Source organism: Mustelus asterias, chromosome 2 (assembly GCF_964213995.1).
Source record: "Mustelus asterias chromosome 2, sMusAst1.hap1.1, whole genome shotgun sequence".
NCBI lineage: Eukaryota > Metazoa > Chordata > Chondrichthyes > Carcharhiniformes > Triakidae > Mustelus > Mustelus asterias.
The window spans coordinates 135,236,260-135,249,881 of record NC_135802.1 but is presented as its reverse complement, the minus strand read 5'-3'; the positions used below and the strand labels follow the sequence as shown (position 1 = coordinate 135,249,881).

At 43.4% G+C, this 13,622-nt stretch overlaps 1 protein-coding gene across 1 annotated transcript in view; it reads left to right on the top strand.

Annotated features, from left to right (window-relative positions):
* Positions 1-13,622, top strand: part of mboat1 (membrane bound O-acyltransferase domain containing 1) — a 117,403-nt gene that overhangs the window by 31,068 nt on the left and 72,713 nt on the right. The window contains exon 3 of the mRNA XM_078228828.1: positions 8,746-8,823. Within this exon, the coding sequence (XP_078084954.1) occupies positions 8,746-8,823 (78 nt within the window). The remainder of the gene's footprint in view (positions 1-8,745; positions 8,824-13,622) is intronic.

Here is a 13,622-nt window from a genome sequence, read left to right as displayed (position 1 = left end):
GGGAAGAAATTTTAGAGGGTTGTAGATCTGGAGGAGGTTACAGAATAGGGGATGGCAATACTCCATGATGGCTCTAAAAAGCACGCAAAGACAAAGTTGCACTGATAAAAGAGAATATTTGGATCTATTCAGGTCATTATATTGTGAACCTTTATTTTGTTGTTCATAGAACTTCAGAAGGCTTTTGACATACTGGCTTGTGCACCCATTGTGACGTTTCTGCTAGTGTCTTGAATTGGTTTCAATCATAAATATTGGATGGTAGACTGGTAAAGGTTTGGTATATTAAAGCAAAATATTCAGCAGATTTGGTAGCATCTGTGGAAAGAGAAACAGTTAGTGTTTCAGGTTATCAGAACTGGGAAAAGTTAAAACTCTAAGAGGTTTTGAACAAGTGAAAGAGGTGAGAGTGGGAAGAAGAGCAAAAGGTAAGCTTTGTGATAGGGTGGAGGGCAGGAAACTGATAAAAGGTATCAAGTTGTAAGGCCTCAGGGCATAGTAACAGGACAAGTAAAGGAACAGAAGTATGCTATATGTTGGATGGAAAGAAGTTGCCCATTCTTGGAGCTTAAGTGGGTGCTGGGGTTGGTGAATTTGTGTTGTGTGTTTGGTAGGAACTGGGAGTGTAAGTTAGTAATTAACCATGAATTCCTTCTTCTCTCGTCATCTCTTGGAGGCAGAAACAGATGCTGAGGTCTAGCGAGATGGATTCAAGTGACAGCTGGCACCACTTGTTGTGGAAGAGTCCTTGTCAGCAGATATTTTGAGCATGGTTGGAACTGCAGATGAACATGAACTTGTCCTCTCACCTGATATCTTGCATGTGTTTCTCAAATCTGGCATTAGGTCATGTTCAGATGCAGCAACTCTTCGCTCAATTTTATGTTCTGAAGCCCAGCCACCAAAATGGTGCTTCTATTGCGACCTTGGTTGACATGAGCAAAGTCAAGCCAGGGCCACAGATTGAACCTGGATCGATCTGTGGGGCTCGGTGGCATTGGATGGGGAACAATCTGTGACTGTTTTAATTTGGAAGCAATAATTTCCAGAATTTTGTTCAGTATGGCGCTTTACATCTCAAAACATCAGTATATAATGCAAAGTTAAATCTGAAGTTGTGATTGTATCCATAGCTAGCAAAAGATTTAGCAACATTCCACAAGGCTTTTGTCTGTTCCTGATTGGGAACAATAGGAATGGCATCCTTTTCAGAGGTGGAGGAAAAGCAAGATTAAATAGAGAAAAGGAACCGGCAAGAACCGAGCAATGCATGCCTTTTTTTTTGAAAAAGGTAAAAACCTTATCCTTTCCAGAACTAGTCCAGCTCCGCTTTGATTTTATGATTATGATTGGGTTGTTTTATTTAACTCTGGAAACCCAACTGAAGATGGGGGTTTTTGAACATCGAGATGATATGCCAATCAATTATCTTCAGTTTAAACAGCGACCGTGAAGGTAACAATAGCAAAATAATATAACCGTCACTAGCAGTGAATGTTTGAAGTTATTTTCTTTGCTTTCAAACTGATGAACCAGTTTCACCATACATTGCAAACAACGAGGTATCCAAGAAATTGGCAAGCAGTTTGGGCAAAAGAGTGTTTATTTAAATTAAGCTTCGCATGTGCAGTTTTCTGCTGTGTTCATCTGAAGTTCTATTGAGCACTTTTGTTTATATTGGTTCCTGAATAGCTGATATAGTTCTGTCTACTGCACTTTCACTAGATTTGCTGAAATATATCCAAATTGGCATCTTGTCAAATTTCTCCTTGTTTTGGATTCCTACCTCATAAAAGATGCCAGATCTAATGGGTCCACATTATTTACACCACGGGCGTGTACTTGAGGTTGGGGGGGTGGTGGTGGTGGTGGTGGAGTTCATACAGGGACAGGGAATTCTGTGAATCAGAGGTTATGATTAACTTAACGGCAGGACCACATTTTGATTTATTTTTACTCTGTTTCCCACTTGGCAACAGCTCAGATTGACTTTCTTAAGAAAACCAGCAGCAGAAGCTCACAGCCCAACCATGCTCAGGAACAACTCTGGCACTGGAAAAGATTTGGGGGAGGGAGAGATTGCAGAGCAGAAGGGGGAAGTGAGTGTTGGTAGGTTGGAGTGGCTAACAAGAGGGAAAGCCCTGGATTGTGGGCTTGGTGGCAGGGTGGTGCTGGGGGGGATAACTAATCACAGCCAAAGGTTTGCTTGAGAGTCTGCAGGGAGGATTCCTGCTCCTTCTGGCCCACAAACAGTTCTATTAAAAAAAAACATTTTACAGAGGTAGGCAGATATACAACACGTAGGAAGTCAAATCTTGCCAGTCATAGAACCCTACAGTGCAGAAGGAGGCCACTCGGCCCATTGAGCCTGCACCGACCACAATCCCACCCAGGCCTCATCCCCACAACCCCATGCATTTACCCTAGCTAGTCCCCCTGACACTAAGGGGCAATTTAGCATGGCCAATCCACCTAACCTGCATATCTTTGGACTGTGGGAAGAAACCAGAGCACCTGAAGAAAAACCCACGCAGACACTGGGAGAATGTGCAAATTCCACACAGACAGTGACCCAAGCTGGGAATCAAACCTGGGTCCCCGACGCTGTGAGGCAGCAGTGCTAAGCACTGTGCCACCCCAACAGAGGAATAAAACTCCACCCGACCCAGCTTAACCCTTCCAGCGCATATCCAGAGCAATAAGCATATCTGTTTAGGTGTAGCCTGCAGCTTGCACCAATGCTAGAGCCTTACTTTGGCTGCGTAGTGTTGGTGGCTTTGGGTCTATGAGTTGTGTTTTAATATCAAAATGGCATCTATGCTGCTCTCATTCAGTGTAGGCGATGGCATAGGAGTATGGAGCATGCGCTGGAAGTATGCAGGGTAGACCGATCTTAATGTCGACAAGCATTTACTGCTGATTTGATGTCTGCAGTGCCAATTTGGACCTTACCGCTCTACTCTCAAATATGCATCCAACAGCAAGAAGGATCCTCCCGCCAGCATTATTTAACGGGATTATCACCAACTTTCAGGTAGATGCTGATTACTTTCCCCCAATTTGTGCAAGTGGTGGGTGCTTTGAAGAATTGGTTACAGTTGGGGAAGTCTGCAGTGAGTGGTGCATGTTCAAACAATGTTGTTTGTGATTGCAAGGGCTCTGGGCAAACATTTGTTCCTTTCATGGATGCAATAGTAGCAGATCCTTCGTACTACAGCATGAGAGGGAGGTGGTGCAGAGGCAACAAATAAGACAAGCAGTCACAGAGGGAGGGAGAGAAGGGCTTCATCAGGAGACCTTCTCCATCTCAGCCAGGAGCTGCGATTTTTAAAAGGTGTGCTCCCCAATTCTGCTTTTTGTCCTGTGAGAGGGAAGCTTGTTACATGTGGCACAATATCCTGGCCCTCTAGTCTCAGTTGATTGCAATGGCTAACTGCTTCTCAATGCCTTCTTTGCATCTGCCTGGGAGCCCTTCTGGCTCCTGAGGGAAGAGGACCTTCCTTTTCCTGTGGACCCCTGCAGTAAGTGCTACAGTGCTGATTCAGAGAGCCTTGGGACATGCTCCCTCACCTTTTTTCAAGCTTCTTGCTCGTCAACCCCTCTTTCACCATTTCCATTCCTTGCTGCAGCTGTGTGCACCTTACCTTTAAGGGGTGCTAGCCTCATGTGAACTTGGGCTCCCTGCTGAGTCATGCAACCATTGAACAGTGTGTTCAGTGCCAGGCTATATGCCACTATGATCATAATTAGCAGTTTGCACAATGTTGCTTGCTTTACTTTCAATGCAGTAAGAAGTTTGACAACACCACGTTAAAATCCAACAGGTTTATTTGGTAGCAAAAGCCACAAGCTTTCGGAGCCTTAAGCTCCTTCTTCAGGTGAGTGGGAATTCTGTTCACAAACAGGGCATATAAAGACACAAACTCAATTTACAGAATAATGGTTGGAATGCGAATACTTACAGCTAATCAAGTCTTAAAGGTACAAACAATGTGAGTGGAGAGAGCATTAAGACAGGTTAAAGAGATGTGTATTGTCTCCAGACAGGACAGCCAGTGAGACTCTGCAAGTCCAGGCAAGCTGTGGGGATTACAGATAGTGTGACATGAACCCAATATCCTGGGTTGAGGCCGTCCTCATGTGTGCGGAACTTGGCTATCAGTTTCTGTTCAGCGACTCTGCGCCGTCGTGTGTCGTGAAGGCCGCTTTGGAGAACGCTTACCCGAATATCAGAGGCCGAATGCCCGTGACCGCTGAAGTGCTCCCCAACAGGCCGAGAACAGTCTTGCCTGGTGATTGTCGAGCGGTGTTCATTCATCTGTTGTCGCAGCGTCTGCATGGTTTCCCCAATGTACCATGTCTCGGGACATCCTTTGCTGCAGCGTATCAGGTAGACAACGTTGGCCGAGTTGCAAGAATAGGTACCATGTACCTGGTGGATGGTGTTCTCACGTGAGATGATAGCATCTGTGTCGATGATCTGGCACGTCTTGCAGAGGTTGCTGTGGCGGGGTTGTGTGGTGTTGTGGTCACTGTTCTCCTGAAGGCTGGGTAGTTTGCTGCGGACAATGGTCTGTTTGAGGTTGTGGGGTTGTTTGAAGGCAAGAAGTGGGGGTGTGGGGATGGCCTTGGCGAGATGTTCGTCTTCATCAATGACATGTTGAAGGCTCTGGAGGAGATGCCGTAGCTTCTCCGCTCCGGGGAAGTACTGGACGAACAGTACTCCAGTAAATTGAGTTTGTGTCTTTATATGCCCTGTTTGTGAACAGAATTCCCACTCACCTGAAGAAGGAGCTTAAGGCTCCGAAAGCTTGTGGCTTTTGCTACCAAATAAACCTGTTGGACTTTAACCTGGTGTTGTTAAACTTCTTAGTGTGTTTACCCCACTCCAACGCCGGCATCTCCACATCATTACTTTCAATGGACAGGAATCATCTTCCCTTGCAAGTCTCACGCCCATTTTCGGAGGCAATTGAATTTTTAGCCGTCGGCATTTGAACAACTTCTTCCATGATAGCCTCTACTTGAGCCAATGACTTTAGATTTTAGAACTTTTCTTTGTGGGGCACATTTCCACCTTTGTTCCTTGTATTCATTGATAGAATGGTTTCAGCCTTTGGAGCCTGTCCCAGCTCTCTCCAAGAGCAACCTAGCTCGTCCCACTCTCCTGTTCTTTTCCCATAGCTCTGTAACTTATTACCCTTCAGATGCTTAACCTAGCTGTTTTTGAAAGCCAGGATTGAATCTGCCTTTACTATCCTTTCAGGCAGACGAGACTTCAAAATAAAGGGAGTTTGTAGTTAAGAAGCCAAGACAAACAATAGTGAGGGCAGAGGGCAAGACTGTCCTATTTCTTTTTCCAGCAGACTAAACTCTGAAAGCAGTATGAAACACTTCCTACATAAAACCTTGGTGAGTTTCAGTTTGGTGAGGATTGCAACTCACATAACCAGTGCACCAATGTTTTGTATTCTAGAAGGATTATTGAGTTTCAAATTGCTTTAGCCATATGTCTTTGGTTGTCATGTGGGGCTAATAGTCTTTGTAAGTAGAGGAATAGAGTTAAGAGGAGTGTAAGGGACTTCATGACAATTCAAAACATTTTGATGGAATAGGCAGGCTGATGGCAGATGCAGTTAAATGTGCAGATGTGTGAAGTTTTAAAGTATTATCCTTTCTTGGGATGTGGTCACCGCTGGCAAGGCCAGCACTTATTGTCTATTCCTAATTGCTCTTCAACTGAGTGGCTTGCTCAGCCATTTCAGAGGGCAGCTAAGAGTCAATCACATTGCTGTGGGTTTGGAGTTGCATGTAGGCCAGACCAGGAAAGGACAGCAGATTTCCTTTCCGAAAGGACACCAGTGAACCAGATGGGGAAGCCAAATATTCCAGCCATTAAGAGTGTTTCCACTGGAGGAGTGCAGATAGTTCATTTTTAAAATTATGGATGAGGGATAGTGAATTATGGTGCAACATGGGAAGAGAGTCTGCTCCAAAGAGTCTCTGAAACTGCACTGGAGGGCTTGATGCAGCGACTGAGGAGACTCGATATCATCTATCCATAGAGGGCCAATAAACCCTTGAAACAAACTTTACAGAAGCAGTGGGACAAGGTAACCAGAGCACTTAATACCAGGAGTCATGTATCAGGTGCCACTGTAGTTTGGTGAACTTAAATGAGTGGTCACGGTTGATTGAATGCACCTTCAAATGCTATTTCCCGCCAACTGCACTGCTCGCCTCAGCAATGCACTACACCCTCATCAATCACCTACCAATCATTTCTGTCAATCACAACTCATAGCAAACATTCTTGGTTCACTTTACATTTACATGCTCAGCACTATTGTAAGTCTCTCACCCACATCTCACAGCTTGCGCAGACTGCCAGCTGTTGAAACATGGCAGCCATGCCACCCTAACAGATTGCACCACACTCATTCACACACCACTTTTTCTTGTTGGACAGATAAGTAGACTTGTGGAGGCAGCAAGAGTTAACCGTCGTGGGATAGCCATGGTTGCATGTCCTAAGCCCTCGAAGGAGATGGTGTTGGCTGTTATTAACATGCTCATTAATGAGGCTTTCACATGCAGTGGGGCTGTAACTATCAAAGATAATAAAAATCCACATATCTACTGCTCCTTTCACATTGCACTTCGCCCTCATGCCAGCCTCAATTCTGGTTTGCAAGTTGTGGATGGTGTAAACAGGCACCTTTGCTTTCTCTCCCCACTCTCTCACCACAACCTTAATTTTGCGTTTTTGTCCATTCAGATACTCAAGAACTGTCATCTGGCCAAACAGTGGTGATGAAGTACTCAAAACTCAATCTAGCAGCAACCAGCTGAGATACCGACACTGCATATGGGATAACTTAGGGGTGGGATTTGAACATGGTGAGGATTGGGATTGAATGGCTTGCAACCAAGGCAGGGAAAAAAGGGTAGTGCAGGTACTTATGGTCTATATACCTGGCATCAGCTTTAATGACACAATGGATGCCCAAATTAATGATGTTGCCAGCCCTTGATAATGCATTTTCTATAGAATAACTCCAAACCTCCCACCCTTTACATATTTTCAATATGTTGATGACATGTTTGCTACATTTGAATCTCTAGCTGCATATAAGAATTTCCTTCCACATCTTAATGCGCTCCATTCTGCACTCATATTCACGTTTGAAATTGGGCAGTTTAACTTGATTCCTTTCCTGAACGTACTACTTAAGAAATTCGCTAATGGGTTCTCTACTACAGTCTAACACAAGCCTACCTTCACTAGTCCATATATGTGTTAGGATTCCTACAGCTCCACCTGACAAGATTGGCCTTATCAGTAATCTTGTAAATGGGGCCCGAGCCATTGATGCCAAAATAGGATGTATCAAAGCTATCCTACGGGATTATGGCTACCTTGGTCAGATCATTGTTCATCGTGTATCATGAATGGGCCTAAGGCCACCATTTTTGGACCTGAAAAATGCACAATCTATCTTGACTTAAGCTGTAAGGTTAAGGCATCTTAGAGATTTGAACAGCAGGCGAAGCGAGCCATTTCATGTTGCCATTACGCAGTGGTAACCCGAGTAATATTTTCCACTAATTGGATGCTGCTGTCAAACAAAAATGATGTTCTGCTTACCACACAAATGAGTAATGTGGTCTATGAATTTCCATGCTGGTGTGACGCCAGGTACTTAGGCTATATGTTCCAATGACTGGCAGATCATATCAAACACCCCTACTGCTGTTCACAATAGGCATACTCCACCAATCCGTGTTTGCAGAACTCAGAACATAATGTCTAACCTTAGATATGGTTCCGTGATTGGGCAGCATTTACTGAACAATCCCAAGTATGCTAAGAATTACACTAACGCAATTTTAGATCATCAGTCAGGCTTGCAATGTAGCACACCTATTCTTGCTGGAAGCTATATATATTCAAATGCAGGGATCTGTTTTCTCCAGGCAAAAAGAATATGTTCAGATGTTGCATCTTTTTTGAATAAACAAAAGCCTCCGATGCATTTGCCATGGAAACATCTCGACCATTCAGAGCTGTCTTGCCAATCAGTTCCTTTTCTCCCATGCAGTACAAATTGATGTTCGCTTTAAAATGTGACAATCTTGCTTCTGTTCTGACGAGTGCAAGTTAACAAGCTTCGATAGCATGTCTCTTTTCTTTCAGCAATATTCAAGAGATTTAGTACAGAGATGGGGGATTAAAAAAAAACAAGAGGAATGCAAGGCTGTGTAATACTGTATCTCAGTGCATGATTGAAGCATGGGTTATCTCCACTTTAACAGCAAGTCAAATTGGTACTTGAAGGAAAGGGGAGTAAAGGGCTACAACATTGGTACATAGAGTTAGAACTCTACTCGCATGGAGGATACACAGCAACAGGGCTAAATTGACTGCTTCTGTGCTTTTGTTCACGTGTACAGAACGAATCCTAAAATGCTGTGGAGGCAATGGCAATTGAAAAATTCAAGACTAAGTCTGATAAATTTTTAGTGGGTAATGGTTTTAAGGAATAGGTAAATGGATTTAAGATATGATCAACCATGATCTAACTGAACAGCAGAATGGTCTTGATGAGCCTGCTCCTGTTCATGTGTTCTTAAATGCAAATTATAAGATAAAGCCGGTAGTTGTTAAAATGTGAAGACCTGCTATTTTTATTTGGGCTTAGAAATCATGTTTCTGACCATCTTATTTTACTGTTCCTTCTCCAGGTACTCATTGCACATTTTTATAGAAGTTTCTTTGTGTTACTGCATTATGATAACAGCGAACGTCTCAAACATTCACAGGTACAGAACCCAGTATGTGTAACGTTTTCTGCAGAAAAGGTATCACTTTGGAAATGCCTAAATTTTAAATAAGTCTGGTAACATTTTTGGCAAAAGACTATAGTTGGATTTTGTACTTAATTATTTGTTTGAAAGATTGCACCCGCCCGCGCCCCCCCCCCCCCCCCCCAGCCCCCCCCCCCACCCCGTAAACCTCCTGTTGTTAAGGGAAGGCATTGGTGCTGTGACTTGCCTTTAGGCCTCTGTCAGTGTCTTTCTTACTGAACACTATGCAAGACGGATGGATACATTAAAAAAATATATATATTATTCCTTCTCCCTGTGGCACAATGCAGAGGTCTCTCCTCAGCATCTCCATTCTGCACTGAGGCTGAGATTGAGAACTTGGTGAAATTTACTGCCTTAGAGTGGCACAACTTGCTGCTCCAGTATAAAATGGTTGTCACTGCAATAAATCTTTGGCACTGTTTTGTCAATGTACTGGGGCTTGAATGGCAGAATTTGAACGATAACTTGAATAATATGTGCAGTGCTCATGTTTCAATTTGTCACAGTATTTAGTTGAAGGCAGTTAACAGTCAAATGTGCTTTGCAAATTGTCTCAACTTGATTTGGTTATGGTAAGTTTAAAATGCTAAATTATTTTGATGCGACACATATTCTGTTTCATGCTCCTTGTATGATAACCATAATGTTGCAGTTGCTCAGTTTGAAATCCTTAAGCTATGCACAATGCATCTGAAGTGAAACTCTACTTTAATTTTTGATATTTGTGCCCATCGATCCAGCAAAAGGCAACCCGCTGATTTATCTTTTCATTCTCATCTCTTTTCCTTCAGCTGTTCTGCAGCATTTGTACTTCTGTTGTCACATTCACCAGATTGCTTCATTCTAGTGGTCTTGTCTCTTTTTAATAACAACTGTTCTGGTCCATCTTCATTTGCCCTACATAGCTACAAATTTGTGTAAATTCTGCTGTTTCTTTGCCTGACTTTAGTGGAATTACTGCAACTGTTTTTTTTGTTTTATAGTATACATGGTTGCTCATGTTGGGTGGGATTTTTTTTTACATTAGTGACTTTTTTCTAAATTAAGAAAGCACGTTGAATGGATATGCCTTATAGTGCTGGTACCAACAGCATTGGAAAGAATAGCAGAGAAGATGGGATAAGTCTGAAGGCCATGAAGAAGATCAAAAAGAAATGATTTCGATATCACACAGCAGGAGAACTGGGGATGCGCAATGTTAATGGGCAATAAAGTTCGCCTGGAATGATCAGCAAAGTTGTTGATGAGTTTAGATGGTGAGTGGAACAGGTCAGCCTTTTGAAGAAGAAACAGATTTGGAAAGACCTCAAGGATGCCTGAAAAAATGGGGAAAGTGAGGGCTTCATCCTCAGTTATAGCATAGCGATAGGGGAGAGACTATGGATATTGGTGAGAGGCCATTTAATGGCAACCTGTGTAAAACTGGACAGTGACCAAGGCTGTGATAGATAATTCACTAGCACATTCAAGAACAGAATTCCAGAAGTTTGTTTCATAATTGCATGATACAATCATATTTAGATAATTATGTTGGTACCCACACCAGTTCCTAGAATTTTGGAAAACATGGGTGTAAGGCTACATGGTGGTAGGTTGAATGCAAGATAGAGATCGACTCATTTGAAGATTGTGTGAGAATTAGTAAATCTGTAAGAGGAAAGATAGAGAGATGAGAAATAATTAAAAACTGATAAATGGGGAAAGATAAGGATATTATAACTACATGACAAGTTGGCAGTGAAGTAATGAGTTCAACTGATCAACTTTACAAATATAAACGATTGGTCATTTTTGATAGGAGTGAGAAGGGTTCTGCGCCTGAATGCAGCGAAGCATTGTGTGTATCATTAATAGTTCAAGTTTGTGTATGAAAGAATTTACTGATAAGGCTCGAACCTTCTGAGGAGCAGCAATCACTTTCACATTGCTGCTTGCACAAGATCCCAACGTATCTTGTGTGCAACTCTTATAGGCCATAGGCAGAGGATTAACACATCAAATGTGCAAAACTAGATTTCTTCCTCCCACATAATGATGGGCAGATCTCCCAGTTGAATATTTTTCATCGAAGAAAATTAGCATTCTGCTTGAGGAAAGTTTTTTTTTGAAAAGTACCGGATCTGTTAGGCTCGCACGAAGTTAAAATGTCAGCTGCTTTATCATTGACCAGTTGTTGACCCTTTGGGAATGTTGCTTGGTTCCGCACATGTGAATTGGCCTTCATGATGGTGCTGTTTGAATTGGTGGTCCACGATGCTGAAACAAGGATTGTCTTCAAATTCTTCAAAATCATGAATCCTTTCCAGCAAGGTGGGTTTCCTACATTACAACAGCAATTCCACCTCAAGAAGTTCTTAATTAACTATATAGTATCTTGAGGACACTCTGAGGTCATGAATAGCACTAGATAAATACAAGTATTCTTATAGCTCATGAAAGTCAGTTGCTCTAGCTTGCTTGAACCAGGATGAATTTGAAATAAGCAGTAGATTTCACGAATGGGGACCCATTCGAGGTAGGAGTTCAAGCTAATCGATGATTTGAATTAAGCAAGAAATTTTCAACATTGCTGCCCAGTTTCAAATCAAAATGACTAAATGATCATTTAAGCAACTTCAAGTTAAGAGGAATGGACTGCATTACCCATTAATGTGAAGCTCCTGTTCAGACCACACCTATCCCAATCACTGATGAGCTAAGTGAGGTGTGAGGTTGTTTTTCCAAGGATTTTTCAGGAATATCCAGACAACTGATTACTATGTTAGCTGGTGTGCTGTATTAACATAAAGCTAAGTTGTGAGACTGTAAATGCAGTCTGAAGTTCAAGGCTTTGCTGTGAACTCTGGCTAGCCACAAGATTCCATGGTGGCATTGCTATTATACAATGGACCTTCACATTATGGTTATCAATGGGCTGTTAATTTGATGTTTGAAAACCAATATTTACATTTTATTGTTGATTGATATGAGTTTAGAAGATATTGAGATCGGAACTGCCAGTGAGGAGGGGGGATGATCGTCACTGCTGGTGGGGGGAGGTGGGGTGCGGAAAGATTGAGGTGTGCCGGGGATGGGCGGGAGGCCAGTGATCAAGCCATGGGGGGCAGGGTTCGGAGGGGCAATGATGGAGGTGTTGTGGCCAGCAATCGGGAGGCCGACAATGCGGGGCTACTGTGCATGGGCCGATCTCGGTGCTGACAGACCGGTGCACGCGCGGTGCCCCGCTCAGTGCTGTGCTGCAGGCCTCTCCAGCAGGAATAGGCCACGTCCCCTGCTTTTTTTGCATGATTTTCACTGAAAAAACCAGCGGGATTTGCTCCAGTTTTTACACTGTTGCCGTCTGCATTTGGCCAATTATCCCAGCATGCTTTGTAAATCGCCATCTTAGGTGGCCCATTTGGCCACAACACGAACTTGCCACAGAATTTCTTTGCGAGAATCCCACCTGAGGTTTTTGCTCTGCATCAGAGGTTGGAATGGCTTATATTTAAAATATGACTATTTCCTTTTACTTCCTTCCCTCTTCACTGACCGCCCCCCCACCCCCACCCTCACCCCCCGCCCGTCCATCCCTCTTCCCTCAGGTAATGTTGCAACAAGATCATATGGTCAGAAGTGAGCATGTTCACTGATGTTCAGCACCATTCACGACTCCTCAGATATTGAAGCAGTCCATGTCCAAATGCAGCAAGTCGTGGACAATATCCAGGTTTGGGCTGACAAGTGGCAAGTCACATTCGAGCCACACATGTGCCAGACAATGACCAACTCCAATAAGAGAAAATCTAACGATTGCCCCTTGACATTCAATGGCAATACCATTGCTAAATCCCCCATTATCAACAGTCTGAGGTTATTATTGACTAGAACCTAAACTGAACAAATTATATAAATACTGTGGCTATATGAACAGGTCAAAAGTTAGGAAGCCTGCTGTGAGTAACTGCTCTCCTGGCTCACCAAAGCCCATCCACCATCTATAAGGCACACGTTAGGAATATGAAGGAATACACTCTTGCCTGGATGAGTGCAACTCCAACAACATTCAAGAAGCTTGATACCATCCAGGCCAAAGCAGCTTGCTTGATTGGCATCCCATCCACAAACCTTCCCTCCATCACCAACACACAGTGGCAGCAATGTGCATCATTTATATGCGATGCACTGCAGGAACTCATCAAGGCTCCTTAGGCAGCACCTTCCATACCTACCACCACCATCATACAGAAGGACAAGGGCAGCAGATACATGGGAACACCACAACTTTCAAATTCCACTCTGCATCCTGACTTGGAAATATATCGCCATTCCTTCACTGTTGCTGGGTCAAAATCCTGGAAGTACCTCCCTAACAGCACAGTGGGTGTACATACACTACATGGACTGCAGCAGTTCAAGAAAGCAGCTCACCACCACATTTTTAGGGGCAACTAGGGGAGAGTAATAAATGTTGGCCCAGCCGCATCCTTGGAATGAATTTAAAAGATCAACATCCATTGCTTTGGGGAGGGAAGCGAAGTATCTCAGCTCCTTCAGCAATCTTTGGGCAGTATCTCCACTCCTCCCCCTCCCCCCCCACCCACGTCCAACCAGCTGAATTGATTTTCCATCAGCAGTAACCTGCCTAAGATAATCTTCTGATCTTTGACCCCCTCAATTCCCCTACCCAGCTCCAATGCCCCATCCTTATTCTCCTCCCCTGTCATTGCTCTTGTTCCCTCTCTTCCTTGGGCATCTCCCTGTTCCTTTGC